Below are 20,441 nucleotides of genomic sequence, written 5' to 3' on the forward strand. Positions count from 1 at the left end.
AGATGCTCCACCACCACCCTTCTGGCCTTCTCATCTCTCATTTTTCTAAATTTTCCATTAAATTTTTCTCATGCTACACAAAAAGTGTGAAAATTTTTCATTTAGAAAAAAATATCATTTCAAAACTTCTCAGAGGCAAAATTTTCTTTTACTATTAGAATTTTTTTTGCTTCCTAACGTGCCCTTAGCATTTCTTATGAGTGAAATCAATTCCAAACAGCAGTTATCCAGGAGCTTCCATGGATGTTAGATGGTAGTGTTGAAATTGAAAATTCAGACGGCACATCCTTGGAATTACCGTTCTTGGAAGTGATTGGGAGATCGCATGGCAGTCTCATAGCTTTGAGAATTGAAAGAAGCCTACCTTTACCACAACGTCTGATGATGCCTCATCACTTGTTCAACTTAATAATGGAATTGACATAAAAAATGAGTTCAAGCAAGTCTGTTCAAATCAATTTCTATTTGGAAATAGCATATCAGCAACAAGTGAACTGCTAATACATTTGTGAAGAATATGGCCCCTTTTCCTGGCAAATGATGTCGAAAGTGAGATGCGTATTGCTAGGTTTATGATGTCGGGGGCAAGAAAAAATCGAAAACAGAAAGGCAGGCAAATGCAACCGTGATTACCTGCTCTTCATTTTTTTTTTGTTCACTTTGAAGTTACAAGAACACCAAACTACAAAAGCGGCTCCGAGAGTTCCATCTCATTGGAACTCTGCTGATCATCGCCATGGTAACCCACAGGCTGCAATCCCAGCCATTGCCAAGGCCAACATATGTATCTTGGCCTATGTCTGGAATTTGATTCTCCCCGACTGTCCAAGTCCTCAAGTTGCTGTGTCAACTCCTCTAACCTCTCCCTTAGCCTTGATGCCCTTGCATCAGCCAAGTGCAAGGACTGCTCAGCAGCATCACGGGCAGCCATTGCTGCTGCAGCCGTCTCCTCTTTGAATTTGAGCTTGTTCTCCGACTCCTTCATCCTCTGCTTGGCCTCCTCCAGTTCCTGCTTGAGGGCTTCCACCTGCAAGTAACAATAAAACAGTAGATGCAAAACTGAATCAGACTCGTGATTACCATTATCCATAAAAATGTACCTAACCGTAAAAATGAACCTCCATAGGTTACGAATTGGTGTTCTATCTGGCTAATCTGAAAGGATAAGCTAATGGTGATTGCTCTAATTCAAAATTTATAATAAGATCAAACCCTTAAATTACTTCATTTTGATGAACATTTTCATCATGAGCTTTTCGTTGTCCCAGTCACATATGCTACAAGTATGCATAATTTGTGTATTCCATCATAAAAGAATTTAAATACATCCCATACAGAAATAAGAAAACTGCAGCATTCATATTATCAATAATACACCAGAACGCAACGGTAGCTTTCCTATGATAAGCAGGTCTACTGCATCCTCCAAGCTCCTTCCTTTGCGTGGAGTTTACACAATCAGTGCAAGATAACCTGCTTACAGAAACCAACAATATCCACCATTCTGGAGCTTAGTTGGGGTGCAATGGATTAGATATCTATACAACCACAATCCCCATTTTCTGGATAATGGGTTCTTGGTCCTTATCTGCATATGAAGAAAGCAGATACTGGATCCTTTCAAACGGATTATCTGGATACATTTTATGGTTAATTTATATAAAAAATCATTATATGAAATAATATGGGTCACATTTAACCCATAAAGTTCACCTAGGAAATAGTCTGATTTGGACCCGGATCTGAATGCACAATATCTTTACCCATATTTTCCAGTTCTGGAGCTCATCCTATCAAATCCTATTCAATTACTATTCCCAATCAGATTCGGATGCAGCTAACAGTTCATTAGTTTGGAACAAAAGCACGTTGACCTGATAAAATCCAAGGCATTTATATCTCCGTCACAATAGGTGTTTATAAGGGATGTCTAGTGATTTTAAGAAAGCAGAAATTCTTACACTATCAAAAGGAAACTCGATAGAAAGGGGTGCACAACCATTTCTCAAATAGGTGAAAATATCAATGCGACTAACCCTTTTCCTCATATGGCACATCAAACATCTTCTGTAGCTCTCGTGAAATTCTATAAGTTCGGCAAAGTGCACAAAGAGAATCCTTGTTGGCAGCAGAGAGAGAGAGAGAGAGAGAGAGAGAGCACCTAAACTCCCATCCCTTGAACAACAATGAGTACATGAAACCAAAGAGACAAAATTACAACTAAAGCGATACATCATCAAAAGAGAAAAATAATGCTTCTAAATGGCATGCTCATACGTTACACCATAGTCAGAAATCTAGTTCCCAGGGTCAGTAAGGAAAAAAACTCATAATATTTTGAAGCGTCTAGTTTTTCTTATAAAACTCTAGGGAAAATATCGGTATATAAAAAAATGAAAATTATTTATTATAAATAAGAATATGAATTATATAAAATCTTTGTAACATGCAATATTCACCTTTGTTGGCATAATATCAGCCCTTGAAATTATCATGATAACCTAAGTCTAGGGGACTGGGCAAAGCAGGTGCCGCACCCGCGTCGACGCGATGCGACGAGGGTGCGTACCGCACCCAGGGTCGTTTTCATCCAATTTTTTAACGTAAATTTTTTTTTATGTTGCTTGATTAAAAGGGGTTGCTAAAGAGGATTAGGGCAAAAGTTTTTTGCCCTAATCCTCTCCCACGCAGCTCCACTCTCTTGCTCGCCACCTTTCTTCCCGATGCCTCGCAGGGGAGCCTGTTGCCACCTCCTCCTCTCCCTCGTCGCAGGTACCCTCTCGCTCTCTTGTTGGGTCAGCAGAGGAGGGACCGAGCCCCCCTCCCTACTCCCTCTCGCTCTCTTGTTGGGTCGGCAGGGAAGGGGCCGAGCCCCTTCCCTTCTCCCTCTGATTTCAGGGGAGGAGCCAAGCCCCTCCCTGTTTTCGGCAAGGGAGGGGCCGAGCCCCTTCCCTTCTCCCTCTGATTTCAGGGGAGGAGCCAAGCCCCTCCCTGTTTTCGGCAGGGAAGGGGCCAAGCCCCCCACCCTGCTCCCTCTGATTTCAGGGGAGGGGTCGAGCCCCTCCCTGTTTTCGGCAGTGGAGGGGTCGAGCCCCCCACCCTACTCCCTCTGATTTCAAGGGAGGGGCCGAGCCCCTCCCTGTTTTCGGTAGGGGAGGAGTCGAGCCCCCACCCTTTCTCCCTCTGATTTCGGGGGAGGGGTCGAGCCCCTCCCAAGAAAAAATTTCTTTCAGGGGGCGCTGCCCCCTTACAACCCCTCGCCAGGGACGCCCCCCCTGGACCCTGTCCGCTGAACGCGCAGCGGGACCCGGGGGGGGGGGGGGGGGGGGGAGGGGAGCCCCCAAACTCCTCATTAAGGGCAAAAACTCTGAATCAGGCTCCACAACTCATCATTGGACTCAATATTATAAATCTTGATTGTCTGCATAATTGATTTTAATATAATTTTTTTTGTGTTTTCAGGACAAAAATGGCGAATAAAAGGAAAGGACTTGCATCATCTTCATCCCCACATGTGAGTTTTGCTGCTAGTTTTGTTGATAGTTGTAGTGGAGTGATGATGTAGGGCCAATATGGGTACATGTAGATAAGCTTGCAAAAACTGGAGAAGGAAGTGGTGAAAACAAGAGATTTCGATGCAAGCTCTGTGAAAGAGATTTTGTTGGGTCTTACACAAGAGTGAAGGCGCATTTGTTGAAGATACCGGGACATGGCATTTCAGGATGGAGAAAAGTTGATGAGGCAATGTGAAGACAATACAAGAAAATACAAAAAGAATATGAGAAGAGAAAGACAATGAGTGATTCTTGAGAAATTAGTGTGTCATTTGAAAGCCACCAAGAAGATGCTGGAAAAAAAAAGTCGATGTAGGAGGTAGAGGAACGATACAAGCAACAATCAATACATATGGAAGGGAGAATATGGATAGAAAAGTAATGAGATATTTTTATTCTAGTTCACTCCCATTTAATGCAGTTAAAAATCCTTATTGGAAGGATTTAGTAACATCTTTGGCAAATTGTAATTTGAGTGGCTATGTGCCTCCAAGCTCAGAAAAAATACGAACTACACTTCTCGTAGAAAAGAGAGCAAATGTGGAGAGGTTGCTGGAGATTAAAAAATATTCATGGGAGCAAAATGAAGTTTCTATTGTTTCTGATGGATGGACAAATATTCAAAGGCGTCAATTGATCAATTTCATTGTTTGTTCGCTTAGTGACCTAATATTCTTGAAAGCAGTTGATGCATCTGGGGAATATAAAAATGCAGAGTATTTGAAGGGGTTGTTTATAGAAGTCAAAAAAAGTGGGTGATCAGAAAGTCGTACAAATCATTACAGACAACGCTCCAATTTGTAAAAGTGCAGCGTTGAGTTTAGAGAGTGAGTACCCTCATATTTTTTGGACTCCCTGTGTAGCACACAGCTTAAATCTGGCCCTAAAGAGCATCTGCAACCCCAAAGAAGAAGAAAATTCATGTGTATATGCTTTATGTTCATGGATTAAAGATTTAGAAAGAAATATCAAAAACATCAGGAATTTTATTGTTAACCACCATCGAGCTAATGCTATATTTAATAGGCATTCTGACCAAAAATTGTTGAAGGTCGCTGAAATACGTTTTGCGTCTATCATTGTGATGGCGAAGAGGATTAAAAAAGTAAAGAATGTTTTAGTTAACATGATAACTGATGAAAATTGAACATTCTATCGTGTTGATGATGATATCAAGGCTCAAGAAATTAAGAAATTCATTCTTGATGATGAGTTTTGGGACATAGCATGGTTTTAAAACTCGCCGAGTCAACTTGTTGACTCGGCTCGGATCGGCCCTCCAACGAGTCAACCCGGCAAGGCAAACTCGGCCTTGACTCGGGCCTGACTCGACTTGACTCGGGCGAGTTCTGGGATGTTTGAAATTTGATTTTTTATTTGAGTTAAACAAACATGGGACGAAGTACGGTTGTTACAGACAGAACATATGTTTTGTCTGTTATGTTCTAAGGGTCTGTCCAATCTTGGACAAGCAATCAGACAGACCCTTAGGGTCTCTTATGAGTGTGTCCTTAGTGGTCCTTGTGTTGGCTGATTTGGTGGACTGATGTGCTCATTGGATTTGTGGTATGTGTGCTCTTGGATCTTCCCTGTGTGTGTGTGTTAACTTCGTAACAGGTACTAAGTATCACTATCATAGCATAATCAACTATAATATTCATCATGTATTATCAGAAGCATAAAATTAAGGAACTAAGTATATGTTGGAAACTGGTAATTGGCCTTGTGGTAGCCAGTAGCTAGAAGTCACTCAAGAGAAGATTCGTAACGTTTTCATAAATTTCTACCAATAAGACAAATGTCAACAGAGCTTCACATAAGTTCTTGATTGCTTGACAATGGACAGAACCATCAAAATACAAAAATCCCGCTAATTCATAAGAAACAACATTAGGAGCCAGTGTTCATAGGGAAAAGAGTTTTAGCTCTGTTTGGGAGTGAACAACCAGGATTTTATATGCTGCATCTCTTTCGAGAATTTTTGTCATGCCACTTAATTTCATATTTTTCAACTGACACCATAGTTATTATTCAACTTACTCCGTAGTCCTTTGTCTAAAAAAGAAATTTGAAGGCTATTTAGCAGGATATCCTAGAGTTTTTTGCTACAGCATTAGTTGCTTTTAATGACCTTTGTTCATTTGTCAAGGATGTACATTTATATATGGTCACATGGACAACAAAAAGGACACATGGCATGCCGTTGTTGTTCAATTTTTCATTAAGAATACTGTATAAGGGGGCATGACACAAGGGTAACTGGTAAGTTGGGAATATTCCTGTGAGATAGTCTGGGAGAGATCAGCCTATGCATTTTTCAATGTTACTGCTCTCTATGAATGTTTTAACTAGAAAATGACAAACCCAGGAAGTAATACAAGCAAAAACCAAGCTAATTTAGTTGATGCCAATTGTTATCAGTTCAAAAGCAACCTAAGAAAGAGTCACATCTCTCCCCCAGTTTCAGTGATTACATGCCTTTACACAACCCAAGGATTTCTTGTTTACTGAAAAACATGGTTTGAGACAAATTATAATTTGTTTTTCTTTTAAAATCAAAAGTTAACAAAACCCGGTCCGAGTTGCGAGTCAATAAAGAACGAGTCGAGTCCCGAGTCACGGGTTTTAAAACCTTGGGACATAGTGATATACTTCCTTCAATTTACGCAACCTATTTGGGAAATGTTAAGAGAAGTTGATAAGGATGAGCCCATGCTTCACAGAGTTTATGAAATGTGGGATAATATGATTGAAAAAATACAAGTTATAGTTTTCAAGCATAAAGAAAAAAATCTTGCATTGGATGATTCAGAATTTTTTAACCATATTCATTCAATTTTAGTGAGAAGATGGGATAAGAGCAACACTCATTTGCATTGCATGACACATTCTCTTAATCTAAAATATTATGCAAATAAGTGGCGAGCAGATGGTATTGGTCGTGTCCCTCCAAATTTAGACCCAGAGCTATCAAGACATAGAAATATGTGTATGACAAGACTTTTTCCAAAAGCATATCTTCTAAATTTTCATCTTCAAGATTATATGGACCGACATCATTCGCGAGAGAGGAGAATAATATAGATCCTATCACATGATGGTCAACATTTGGATCAGAAACACCTCTTCTCCAACGTCTTGCTATCGCAGTCTGCTAGTTCATCTTGTTGTGAAAGAAATTAGAGCACATATTCTCAAATCCACAACATGAAGATAAACAAACTCACCAACAAGCGTGTAGAGGATTTAGTATATGTTCATTCAAATCTTCGATTACTTTCGCGAACCAATGATGAATGCAGGTACTAATTTACTCTTTTAGTTATTTGATTATTTCTTAGTTTTTCATTTAATTATACTTGTATTGTATTTAACATTTTCAAATTGGATTTGTAACGCAAACAAAAAACATCCAAATTTTGGGATGTAAACCCAGAAGAGTGTGACTTCGAGGGAGAGCATGATTTCAACATAACAAACATGGATTTAGCTGAGCCCAGTATTCCTTCTAATGATGCATTTGATGATGAAGAAGAAAATTATTAAGATTCATTACTTCATCATCATATACATTGTAGGATATACTTTTGGTATGTAATTTAGTTTTTTTCTGCTTTACTTATTTGATTGATATTTAGGTTAATTTATGTAATTGCTTTACTTATTTGATTGATATTTAGGTTGATATATTGTATGCATGATGAATGATATTATGACAATGTTAATTGTTAAATTATGACAATGTTAACTGTTAAAACTTCAAAATTATATATGTATATATAATTTTTTACATTTTTGCCCTGCCGCACCCCAGCACCCAAGGTTTTTGAAAGTGCCGCACCCGCACCCATGTGACATAGATGATAGCATTGTGATATTTTTGAAGTATCCGCAATGCTTTTTACCATGCTTTACATTCTCATATAGAGTTGAAAATAGGAAGCACCAATAGTTCAAAAAGAGAAGAGCTAGCAGCTCCAGAGATTTCAAGCCATCCAAAGATGAAACATATTGAAAATTTGTGTCCTATATCACAACATTCTAGAACAAATTGTTGTAACAATCAATATAACCTTATAATCTCCAAAGGTAGAGCTGGTAAACAAGCTGAGTCAGCCAAACTTGGCTCATTCTTGTGATGAGTTGAGTGAAGTTCATGTTAAAATGTAAAATGTAATATATATAATAATAAAATAATAATATAATATTTCTTTTTTTTTCTTTTTCCTTCTTTCTTTATTTTTTATTTTTATCTAGTTTATTTTGAACTAGAATTAGAATTTAGTCAAGTTCCAATTAGAACTTGAATAGACTTAATAGTTATTGGACCTAGTCCAACGGCTATAATTCGAGCAGTTGGATCTAAAGGAGAGAGCTCCTCTACTCCTCATTTTCTTATATAAATAGGGGTGATCCCCTCCATTGTAGATTTATGCTTCTTAATCATTCTTATGAGATAAAAGATTATTATTTTTATTGTGTTCTTCCATTTATACCCTTTTATGGGTTGTGCTTGTAGTGTCTCCAATAGACACCTTTTGTGAGTTCTCGTGCTTTTGTGGAAGATCACCATTTCATTACATTGTATCAAAGCCTTGAAGATTTTTAGATCTTGGAAAATTTCTACCTCATTTTTCGTGCCTCCTTAGCAAAGGGCGATTAATCTTTTTGTTTGTAATTCAAGTGATCTTTTTTTAAGGAAAAGCATTTGGAGGAAGCATGGCTACAGAAATTTGTGATTGTGCTCGTTCTCTTCCTCTCTTATCTCTTTTTCTTTCCTTTTCTTCTTCCACCTATTTTTTCTTTTTCTCATATTTGTAAAAGATGGATGACAATGATAAAATCACCATCATGCCCATGAAATTAAATGACACCAACTATATGAAGTGGGCTTCAATCATGAAGCACCACATTTGGAGAAAAAAGTTGTGGGGTATAGTGGATGGTTCCAATTCAGAACCAAAACTAGTTCTCAAAAAAATTGAGAATGACAAAGAAGTACTTCTCACAGAATGAGAGAAGAATAAGGCCTTGGCGACCTATGAGAAAAAATGAAAAAAACGAAGGATAGGGCATGCCAAAATTAAGTCATTGCTAATTAATAGTGTTGACATTAAGAAATGCTCTAATCTAGATAAATTTGAGCATGCTGACAAAGCTTGGGAATACTTTAAAAATATGTATTCCCTTAAAGATATTACATATGTATGCAATTTGCAAGACAGAGTTCAGACAATGACTCAAAAAGACAAAACTATTAGAGAATATTATAATGAGTTATCCGTACTTTGAAAAGAATTAGCTCTTATTGAACCAAAATAGCATTGTTCCGAAGATATCGAGCTTCGCCAAAAGCAACTCAATATGAAACATTTTTATCAGTTTATAAATGGCCTAAGGCCAAAATTTGAGTCAACCAAATAGACTCTTTTACATCATGAAAAGGTTCCCGCTATCATTGATACTATAGAGGAACTGACTATGGAGGAAAATAGTCTTAGGAAAAATACTCCAAAGCCTGAAAATGATTATGTTCTAGTTGTATCTAAACCGGGTAATTATGTGTGTACTTATAAGCCGCCTCACTTTGGTAGACAAAATGGTGATTTTGACAAAAGAAAAGTTATTTTCCACCATTGTCATGAGCCAAAGTACTATAGGTCTCAATGTCCTAAGCTGAAAATAAGAGAAGAAAAGAAAGTTGCATCTGTTGGATTAGAATCAAAAGATCAAGATCCACCTGTATCTATGACTCAATTAATGAAGATCCTTCAACCTCTTCTCAAAAGAGCATCCTCCTCAACTGAAGCCTCGACTGGAGTAGTCGTTTCATCATTCTCTAATTTCGGTAACTTTTTTTGGCTCCTAGACTCTGGTGCTTCTTTTCATATGACTCCAAATATCAATAGCTTATCCGAATGTCTTAAAAATAACTCAACTGTGTCAAAAGTTTGCATAGTTGATGGGGCATCTCTTCAAATAAAAGGAATAGAAAATTTTGAAAAACTTTATAAATCCAAAAAAAAAAATTATCCCAAAATTTGGATATATTCCTAAACTAAATCTAAACATTTTATCTCTTTCTCAAATATTTGATTATCGGTGTAATATCTCATTCTCTTCTCATGATTGTTGAGTATAGGATCACCAGTCAGGGAAACTGATTGGGGAAGGCCATAGAGAAAGACTATTATATGGATTTATTAGAATTGTCGAAGAATGCTTTCTATTATAATGTTCAGAAACTAGAGTTGAATTTATGGCACAAAAGACTTGGCCAGCCTCATATTTCTAAAATCCAACAATTTTCAAGTTTAGGAAAATTTTGTAATTCTGAAGGTTTTACTTGTAAAGATTGTATCCTTGAAAAAAATGAAAAGATTACCATTTCATGATAGAACTTTTGTTTTTTCTAGACCACTTGAATTAATACATTCGGATGTTTGGGGTCCTGCACCAGTCATTTCAAAAGGTGGATAGTCATATTATGTAACTTTTGTCGATGACTTTTCTAGGCACACTTAGATTTACTTAAGCATAAATCCGAGGTGTTTTTACACTTTCAAACATTTTATAAAATGGCTAAAAATAAATTTTAAATAATATTTCTATTTTTCGCACTTATTCAGGGAAAGAATTTATGTCCAAAGAATTCAAAAACTATCTCAATTTACATGACATCACACATCAAAGATCTTGTCCACACACACCACAACAGAACGGTCTGGTTGAACGTAAACATCGACACATTATGAAAACCACTAGAGCTTTATTAACAGCAAATCAAGTGCCAAAAGGTTTTTGGGCAGAAGTTGCCCTAACTGCTACCTATCTCATTAATCAAATGTCATTTTCTTCTTTGAAAAATATAACTGCAATTGAGAAACTTATTAACTTATCGCCTAATTACTCTAGATTAAGGGTCTTTGGATGCAAATGTTTTGTTTTCACCAACAAGAATGATAAACTCTCCCCCTGTGTGATTCCTTGTGCCTTCTTAGGTTATGCAGATAATAAAAAAGGTTATAGATGTTTTGATTTTCAAAATAAAAAATTATATGTATCAAGAAATGTATCCTTCTTGAAAAAAGAAAGTTTCTTTGAATTTGAAAAAACCAAGAAAGTCACTGAATATTCTTTTTTGATAGATTTGACTTCAAAATCTTACGATCTTAAATAGGCACCAAAAGCCCGGTACGACAAGTTTAGTCATGTTATGCTTGATATTGGTTTTCGCTCTTGTTTGACTAACACTTCTTTGTTTATTAAGAATTCTGATGCAAGGATTATTGTTTTTCTTCTCTACGTGGATGACATGATCATCACCGAATGCGACAAATAGGGAGTTGAGAACATTAAAAAACTTCTTAAAACTCATTTTGAAATAACTGATTTAGGTTTATTGAGATATTTCTTAGGAACTCAAGTTGCTTATTCCCCTTATGAGTATTTGACATCTCAATCTAAATTTGCTTTTGATATTGTTTTTAGGTCTGGAATTACAAATAATAAGAAAGTGGACACTCCAGAAGTTGTCAACGTTAAAATGAGAATTGATAATGGAGAACCTCTTGATGATCCAACTCCTTACAGACAGTTTATCGGAGCACTTTTCTATCTTTCCATTACTAGACCAAACATAGCAGACACTGTAGACATAACTAGCCAGTTTTAGCATACTCCCACCTCTTTTTACATGGAGCAATTTTGTGTATTATTAGATACATAAAGTCCTCTCTTTCATGAAATCTCTTTTTGTCTGCTTCATCTTCGTGAGATTTAATTGCCTATACTGATGTTGACCGAGGAGGTGGTCCCAATAATAGACACTCAACTACTGGTTTTTGTGTTTTCTTAGATGAATCCTTAATTTCGTGGAAGTGCAAAAAGCAGCAGAAGGTCTCTATCTCTTCCACCAAAACTGAATAACGAGTCATGGTGACCACGACAATAAAAATAGTTTGGCTCAGACGTCTGCTAGCTGAAATGGGAGTTGAAGCAACACAAGCTTCATGAATGTGATGTGACAACAAGAGTACGATCTATATTGCAAGCAACCGAACATTTCATAAATGTACCAAATATATTGAGATGGACTGTCACTATGTCAGAGAGGAATATCTATATGGAACTTACATCAAAATATCAATTAACAAACTTCTTCACCAAACCTCTCGCTGCTTTTAGATTTCACTTCCTCTTAAGCAAACTCTCGCTCATTATATCGTAAGTTTAAGGAAGAGTGTTAAACTGTAAAATGTAATATATATAATAATAAAATAATAATATAATAATATAATATTTCTTTTTATTTCTTTTTCCTTCTTTCTTTATTTTTTATTTTTATCTATTTCATTTTGAACTAGAATTAGAATCTAGTCAAGTTCCAATTAGAACTTGACTAGACTTATAGTCGTTGGACCTAGTCCAACGACTATAATTAGAGTCGTTGGACTAGGTCCAACGACTCTAAAGGAGAGCTCTCCTCTACTCCTCCTTTTCTCCTATAAATAGGGGTGATCCCCTCCATTGTAAATCTATGCTTCTTAAGCATTTCTTGTGAGAAATAAAAGATTATTATTTTTATTGTGTTCTTCCATTTATACCCTTTTATGGGTTGTGTTTGTAGTGTCTCCAATAGACACCCTTTGTGAGTTCTCATGGAAGATCAACATTTCATTACACTTCAAGCTCATACCGAAACCAAGCTCAAGCTAGCTTGTTTAAAAAAAAAATACGTCTTTTCAGAGCTAGAAATGATATGATTATAGAAAAAAGTATACATCTTTTCAGAGCTGGAATAAGATTTTATCTCTAAACATATTACTTGCAACCAAATACTTTAATCTTTTGTTCCACACTATATTATATGATGTAAAATATATTTAAAAGATATTACTACCAAGCACTCAAAACAACGTATTTGTCGAGCCATGCAGTCAAAAGCGCTAGGCGGTACCTAGTCGGTAGACCCCTAAATAGACTTGTCAAGGACTAGGCAGGACTAGTCAAACTAGTCGGTACCCTAATTAAAAAATAAAAATATATACAAAATATACCTAAAAATATGTTCTTTTGGTAATAAGATGTTTTCATCAAACAAGTGCACAATTACACATGCCATATATATATATATATATATATATATATATATATATATATATATAAAACCAGAATATATATAGGGTTAATACTTGATGATATTGAAGGCACCAAATTAAATGGAACTATTGAGTTGAAAATCATAGGTTTAAGCTATATCAACTCAATCTGACCACACATGTGTCCCGGAAGGTTTGTTTGCTTAGGATCAAACCTTGGATTGTGCTATTTTGATCCAAAAATATGATTTTTTGAGTCATGAAATTTTTAGTGCATTGTGGACCGTTAATTTTTGAAGTCCTTAAAAAACCTGCTTATATGTCACAATCATATGATTCAAAACTCATTTCCCACTAAAAAAATAATTTAGATCACATCCATAAGATTTAATTTACAAAAAAAAAAATCTAAAACCTATGATTTTCAGCTCAATAGTTTCATATAACTTGGTCCCTTCAATAGCACAAAATGATCTGATAATCTACCTTTTTAGTTTATCGTCCTATTCAGTACTGCTTTTTTCAAGTAAAGAACCATCGAAGCTAATATAAAATACAGCTGCAGATGTGTTATTTATCATAATCCACACAAACTGAAATCTAAACAGGCCTTCAACTCAAATAAAGAAAACAGTTAAAGCTTAACATCGCATTCCAAATATATAGAATGAAATGAGCAGGTTCCTTACAGATCAAGGAGAGCAGAAAAGTTGGCTGAAAAGATTAAACATGTCACTGATGTTTAATCTAGAGATTGGCGAGCAGGTCAAGATGCCAACCAGTTCCTAACAAACTTATGGTCACAAGGAAGATGTTCACCAAATTATGTAACTAAAATTCATTTCAACAAAGCATCAGTGTCCCTAGTGTAAATAACCAATCAAACATAAACAATAAGATCTATGGCATTTTGTCTTGTGACAAAAACTTTGTAGCTAAAAGGGCAACTAAGCACTTAACTAGGCACCTAGTCAGCCTAGTTGCAAACCTACTGCCTAGGCCCAAACACTACAAAAGCCATAGCGCAAAAATCTTTAGAAAGAATATGCCCACTCATGATCAAGTTCCTCCACTTGAGTTGTTATCTAAGCAAAAAATCTCCTATCGAAAATAATAAACAGGTAGCAACAAAAACTTTGAAATTGTCCAGTTATGTATTTCCTAACAGGATCAATAATTCAAAACAAGGACTTATACATCAACTTTAAGTTTACTCTGAATTTAACTATGAGAATAAGTAACATAACCCACAACTCACTCCTATTATCCAATTTTGCATATAACATTTGACAAAAAAAATACCAGAAAGTACCAGAAGCCATGCTTAGGCCATCTTGCTTGTGTCCACATGCAATTAATTTTCCAACATATAGTTTACTTGTCAACCATCATGGCCTAAAATAATTTTGCAATTAGAACTACCAAGCAAGCAAATAGAAATAGATTCATATCCATATTAGAAAAAGCATACAAATAAGACTCAGAAAGAGGATATGTTCTTCAAACTTGTGTGGCTTTTCCAGCATGGACATTAACAGTGGAAAACTAGACACAAGATCAATCAACTAAAACATAATTATTTCCCTAGTATGATACGAGATTAGTGAAAAGACGATCTAGCAAAATATACATTGAATGCAAAGAGACAATCAGACTAGTGACTAACTGGCTGAGAGAGGTGTCAACTATAACACCTTGCCACTACAGGGGTAAATACTCTCTCCACGAACCCACATCATTTTCTTTAATAAGTACTAAGAACACACATAGAAATTCTAAAAGTCTCTACCGACAACCAGTAAGCTCAACAGAATAATCTCACAGTAGCCAATAAAATTACCAAAAAAAATAAATTTGCAGTAATAAATCAAGACGTACAAAACAGTCAGCACTGAGCAAGAAACCCGTCCACGTGCTGCCCCAATCAAAACAATACATACAATCATGCCATTAATAAAATTATGTGAGGTCTAAGCAGCCACAAGAAGTAGATCAAGCACAACATCCAAATTTTTCACAGGCATCAAGCAATGAACATAGAGATCAATATTAATAACCAATAGGAAGTATTTTATGAACAAGCAAAACCCTGAAAGGCCCTTATCAAAGAACAAGAACGCAACACCTAAAACATGTATTCTTTTTATCCAAAAAAACATGAATTCTGAAAATTGAAATCCAATACCAAAATTATCTTTCAAAATTGGAAAACCCCCGCTAATAAGCAGTTCCAAAAGATCACCTAAATGCTTTGAAGTTCATAAAACAAAATAAGTAGGCACCAAAAATTAAAAAAAGTTGCTGAAAATGTTTTGAAGCTCATGCGTTGAAGGTGCACATCACATGAAACACCATATTTTTCAAAAACTTGATGCTCCAGTGCGACATGCGTGCAAGCTCCAAATGATGCATGTGCCATAATATATGCCAATCTTGGTGAGATATATAAAAGGAGAAAAACAAGATTACAAGAATTGGCACGTGTAGGGACTTAATGCACTGGCACAACGCAATGCAGAATCTGATTCATATGAAGAGCAACAGGAGGCACAAGCACCAGCTGCCCCACAACAAGATGGCATTTCTGATTATGAACAAGGAATGATTGATAATAAAGATGATTGATGAGTCTTGTTGTGGTGAATTATGCAATTGTAGTGAACTTTTGAGTCTTCACTTTTTTAGTCATGTAGTCAACTACGTAGTTGTAGTGAACTTATATGTTATTGACTTTATGAGTTTATTTAGTGAACTTTTGAATCTTGACATTTGTAGTCATGTAGCAAACTATGCTTCAATGTTCTATCAAGTATCATCTATGTTATTGACTTTTTCTAATGAATTACTAAACTCTATTTCATGTGAATGACATGTCAATTGTCTACCATGTTTATTTTTATATAATTACTTTTTTTAATTCTTATACTCATTCATCTTTTTTTTTGTATTCTAAGTTTTACATTTTTTTAGATTTTGCTGATTTTTTGTAATTTTTTAAAATCTTTTTGCATAATTTGAATGTGTTTTCTCCCGTATCTTACGATACACCCATATCTTAGGCTCATGCAATATGGGTTCCGATACACTAATTACAACATTGATGGACACCGCATAATAGCAACAATAAAGGTCAAGCAGATATGAAGTCTTCCAAACCATGATGACAGTTATTGTAGACTCTAGTATCATGTGAAACTAGACAAGTTTGAAAAAGAGATTTGTATGAAGGAAAAGTACATAAGGCCCAACACAAAACATAACGCCAAGAAACACAAAGAATAAAAGTAACAGAGATGAATGTAGGCTCCAATATTACACATTGGGAAGAATATAGAATCATGTGACACCACAACATGGACTCTGTTCATAATGATGTGGTGCTTGCTTTTGGTACTCCATAAAACAAAGATGGATTGAATACTTGATGAATGGAAACAGTTCACTCATGGTAAGACAGAATATGGGCTCAATGTACCTTTTCTTCCACGAATGGCCAAGCATTTTATGCTGGTCAAAGCTCCATATGACACCACCACACTTTCATAATTTTGAAGGACATGGTACTTGAGGCTGAAGGCAGTCTCCAAAAAGGATATGATCTTAAGTTGTTTCTTGTACTGAGGTCATTGTGGCTTATAATTTCACCACTAAATAAATGGAGAAGTTTTCAGATGAGATCACAGATGATTATAGTTTCTCATTCTCACCCATATACTGTGCCTTTGTTGAAAAATGCCCCATAAACTATTAAATCTGTCAGAAATCAATATCATTATTGGACAATGAAGTCACTGCATCATATTGAAGGGCCTCATATTGAATCTCACGGGGGCCATCCCCCACTTTAGTAACAAAGCTTCAACGAGAATGATTTCTGACATAATTGTTCATTTGACATAAACATGAGTACTTTTAGATGATTTTGTATGGAGTAAAATAATCATTGTTGAATAACTGAACGACATTAATTGAGTGGCACTCGGATATTTCAACTAATTAATAAAATGAACTTTTGTGGTTACTGCCCAGATTCATCCCCAGCCTCCCTTTCAGGAGAGTTGAAGAACATGTAAACCTTAAAGAGAAATTCTGCATATATAGTGCTGATCATACCTTTGCTCGATTCTCCTCTTCAACAGCTTTTCCAGCTGCTGCTTCCTGCTCTGCTGCAACCTTCCATCTTGTGATTTCCTCTTCAGCTGCTGATATGTCCATCATCAGCCCTTCAACCTTTAAAATTTTTACTAGAAGTGTTATATACAACAATAATGAAAGTATTTTGTTACAAAAATACCATAAGGTGTATGATCATAGAAGCATTAATCACTTCACAAAAAGATAACAAAGAGGTTATTTGGTAAAAAAATAGACAATCTTACATTTTCATTAGCTGCTCGCTCCTTCTCTTCGAGTTCTCTTATTTGAACTTTCTTTTGGGAAATCTCCTTTGCCTGACTGTCCAAATATGCTTTAAGTTGACTGGACTCTGCCCTTAATGGAGGAAATTAGATAAAAGAAACTACTCAGCACAAATTGAAGAAAGAAAAAAAATAACAGAGTTACAGCATGTAGTTTTGATTCTTTGATCCAAAAAACATAATATAAACTCACTCTCAAGACCATGAAAAGGAAAAATAAATCCATCCCATAAAAGAGATAAATACACCAGTAGCTTCATGAGTTCGATAAATGCAAATGGATTAGCATCAAAATGGATAAGACAAACTGCTGTTTAGCTTCTAGGCATAAAACTATAGTCCTGAAAGATACCTGTGCGCCTCCACAGTTCTCCGCAACTCCATGATCTCAAGCTGAGATGCCCTCACAATGTTCTCTAGTGCAGCAGCCTGCATTAAATCCAGAGAAATCCTCTTAAAAATGACAATAAATTATTGTTAGGTTCATAAGATTCTATAATCTTGGAAATTTTTCATGAGAAATCTAATGCAACAGTATCAAACATAAAAGAAAGAGAAACATTAAAATGAGTTTTTTCTCCGAGGTAACTGTCATTGACCATTTTCTGGTATTTCGTTATGGATTAGATTAGTATTTCTGATAGCTATTCTCAAATCACTGATCTGTTCAACCTTTTCAGTACTTTCCATATCAACACCACCACCAATAAACTATTAGTATTCGTACTAAGCCATCTCCTGCGGTGAACCAACAATTTGAAATGCTTTTCTTGCATATTCTTGGACAACCAGCGTTTATATATAAATATAGGGGGGAATGTTTGGGAAGCAATAAGTCCCTTTGACATCTCTTCATCTGCAAAACATCCTCGACATGAAAACACAAAGGGCTCATCTTTGACAAAGAAAAATATTTATCTGCAGGGTCACAAATGAATTGGCCTATTCAAAAGACCCTTTCTACTTTGGCAAGTAATCTTTTAGAATTCTATTTTAAAGAAAAAGAAAATAACTACTACTGGCACATGAAAGATTCTCACCAGACCAAAGACTTCATCCTCCTCTTTATTTCCAGTGAATGGTTTATTAACGGCAGGCATGCTTTCAGCACCTTCAAGAAGTGAATCAAGTCGGATGTCGAAACCCGAATTCCAAAGCCCATTTTCAGCAACTTTGAGAACAGCACTGGTTCGCGACAGCATCTCTGTGGAGCTGCCATCACTGGTTACAAATTCTGCAGTTATCCTTTTCGACAATGCGCTCCTTAATAATGTACCAATATGCTTCTTCTCCATGATCAAGTGAGAATTTTTTTCCTGCAATTCCTTCTTTTCACAGCTTCTTTCCTGCACCTCCAAACTCACTTTTTCTGCTGCAACTTTTGCAAGTTCAAACACGGATGCCATCCCGCTTAAAGAAGTTCGCAAGTTCTCATTCATGTCCAATTCTTGCAGTAGAAACGAAGCTTCCGATGATTCCGCCTGATCACCTGCATCGACATCAACCATCCTGTTTATGTGATAGAGCTGTTCGTGGGCTTTAGATATATAATTCAACTGTTCAAAGATCAAAGGCCTCTGTGCTTCTATCTTCGATTCGAGACTCATCGACTTCAGTGTTTGCTCCTCAAGATTCCGCCTTAGATCCTGACATTCCTGGTCTGCCAAACTCAGCTTCTCCAGCACTTCTTTCTCCATCTCGGAGATCCGGGCGTCCTTCGCAGCAGTCGACCTTTCCAAACTCTCCAATTCAGAAGTCGTCTTAGCAAGCTCTTCCTTCAATCCGCTGATTGTCGATTCGAGCTGAGACACTTCAATGGCAATCTCATAATTCCTCTGTTCCATCTGCGCACGAATGTCATCGCGGCCCTTTGCGGAGCTATCGACTTGTCTAAGAAGCTCTTCCACGATCTCGTTCACTCTCTTTATCACACCATAGGTGACTGCCGGCAGGCCGGTGTACTTGGAAGACCTAGGGAGCGCGCCGGAGAAATTCTTCAAGCTACTGACTTTGATGGCAATCCTCTCCGACCCACTCACCAGCATCTGCGCTGCCGTCTCGATCTCGGCCCTCGAAGAGTCTTTCGCCCTCGCTGTCTCCTCCGCTGCCCGTGCCATCTCCTCCCTCTGCTTCAGGGCCTCCTCCTTGGCCCTCAACGCCTCGGCCAGTTCGAGAGCGGCCCCTTCCCTCGCCTTCACCGCCTCTTCCTTCTCCCGCAGAGCCTCGTCCCTCTGCTTCCCGATCTCATCCCGCCTCTTTATCGCCTCGTGGGCGAGAGCCTTCAACCGATGGAACGAATGCTGCGCCTCGGCCTTCGATTTCTCGGCAGCTTCCCTCGCCTGCCGCTCCCGCTCGAGCTCCAGCAGAGTCTGCCGGAGCTTCTCGGCGCTAGCTTCCGGCGACAGATCGCCCAACAACGCCGCCGGCGCCGGATCGTCGCCCTCTACGTCGCTGAGGACGGCGTCGTCATCGCCAGAGGCTTCCATTCCCACCGAATCGACTCCCGGTTAACCACCCATGCGAAAACCAACCAATCGAACAAAATTCGCCCCGAAAGAAAACCAGAATATCAAGAACCCTTTCCTTCCAAAACCAAGGAATTCCGATTCAGCCAGAAGGAGAACCCCAATCGCACTTTGATCAACAAACGATTACCGTGTTATGCCCGACAAAATCCCTTCCAACGGAAATACCCAAAAAGCAAAGAATTCAAACACACCTGCATCGATTCATAACGACACCATTGGAATCGGAAATTCGCAATTGAACCCAGTATTCTCTGATGGGAAATAAATCAAAATCAGTATCTAATAAAAACAGAGAGAGAGAGAGAGAGAGAGAGAGGTGCCTATGTTGTTGAAAAGCTTTAATTCAACTACCGGTCTTCTCTCTCTCTCTCTCTCCGCCCTTCGGTTTTGTTGCGTGGAGAGAGAGATTCTTCGTTTCTTCAATCTTCGATGGTAAATATCATATACGCGCCTAATTTATATGAAATTTGTATTTAACTGCCTGATTTTTTTAATATTTAAGATAATGCCAACATTTTAATAAATTACTCAAATGACGGGTTAAGTTACTTTTGCCCATTGAAATTGATTATTTGCCTCATAAATATAGCTAAAAAAATGCAACACCTGTAAAGTGAAATTGGACTATTTAAAGAGAAAAAGAGGTTAAAAGTGTTATTTTCAAGAGTTAACTATATTTAAGTGATATGGGAAAATATCTCTAGTAGTCCTCCGAATGATTTTCTAAAAACATATTTGCTTATCTTAGATAACTGAAGTACTTAAACGTAAATTTGTGATAAGTTAGGCGCCTATATGTAAGACACCTTTTTTCTCAAATTAGGCCTTGTTTTAATGGTA

At 37.0% G+C, this 20,441-nt stretch overlaps 1 protein-coding gene across 1 annotated transcript; it reads right to left on the reverse strand.

Moving 5' to 3' along the window:
- Window positions 1-430: 430 nt before the first annotated feature.
- On the reverse strand, window positions 431-20,032 carry LOC149811631 (uncharacterized protein At3g49055-like). Its single transcript, XM_089992753.1, has 5 exons — window positions 18,114-20,032; window positions 17,426-17,502; window positions 17,035-17,146; window positions 16,769-16,885; window positions 431-1,027 (listed from the first exon to the last, which is right to left on the reverse strand). Exons 1-5 carry the CDS (start codon window positions 19,557-19,559, stop codon window positions 683-685), a joined length of 2,097 nt encoding a protein of 698 aa, XP_089848879.1. The 5' UTR covers window positions 19,560-20,032; the 3' UTR covers window positions 431-682.
- Window positions 20,033-20,441: the final 409 nt, after the last annotated feature.

Source organism: Nuphar pumila, chromosome 17 (assembly GCF_984573655.1).
Source record: "Nuphar pumila chromosome 17, dmNupPumi1.hap1.1, whole genome shotgun sequence".
Taxonomy (NCBI): Eukaryota; Viridiplantae; Streptophyta; class Magnoliopsida; order Nymphaeales; family Nymphaeaceae; genus Nuphar; species Nuphar pumila.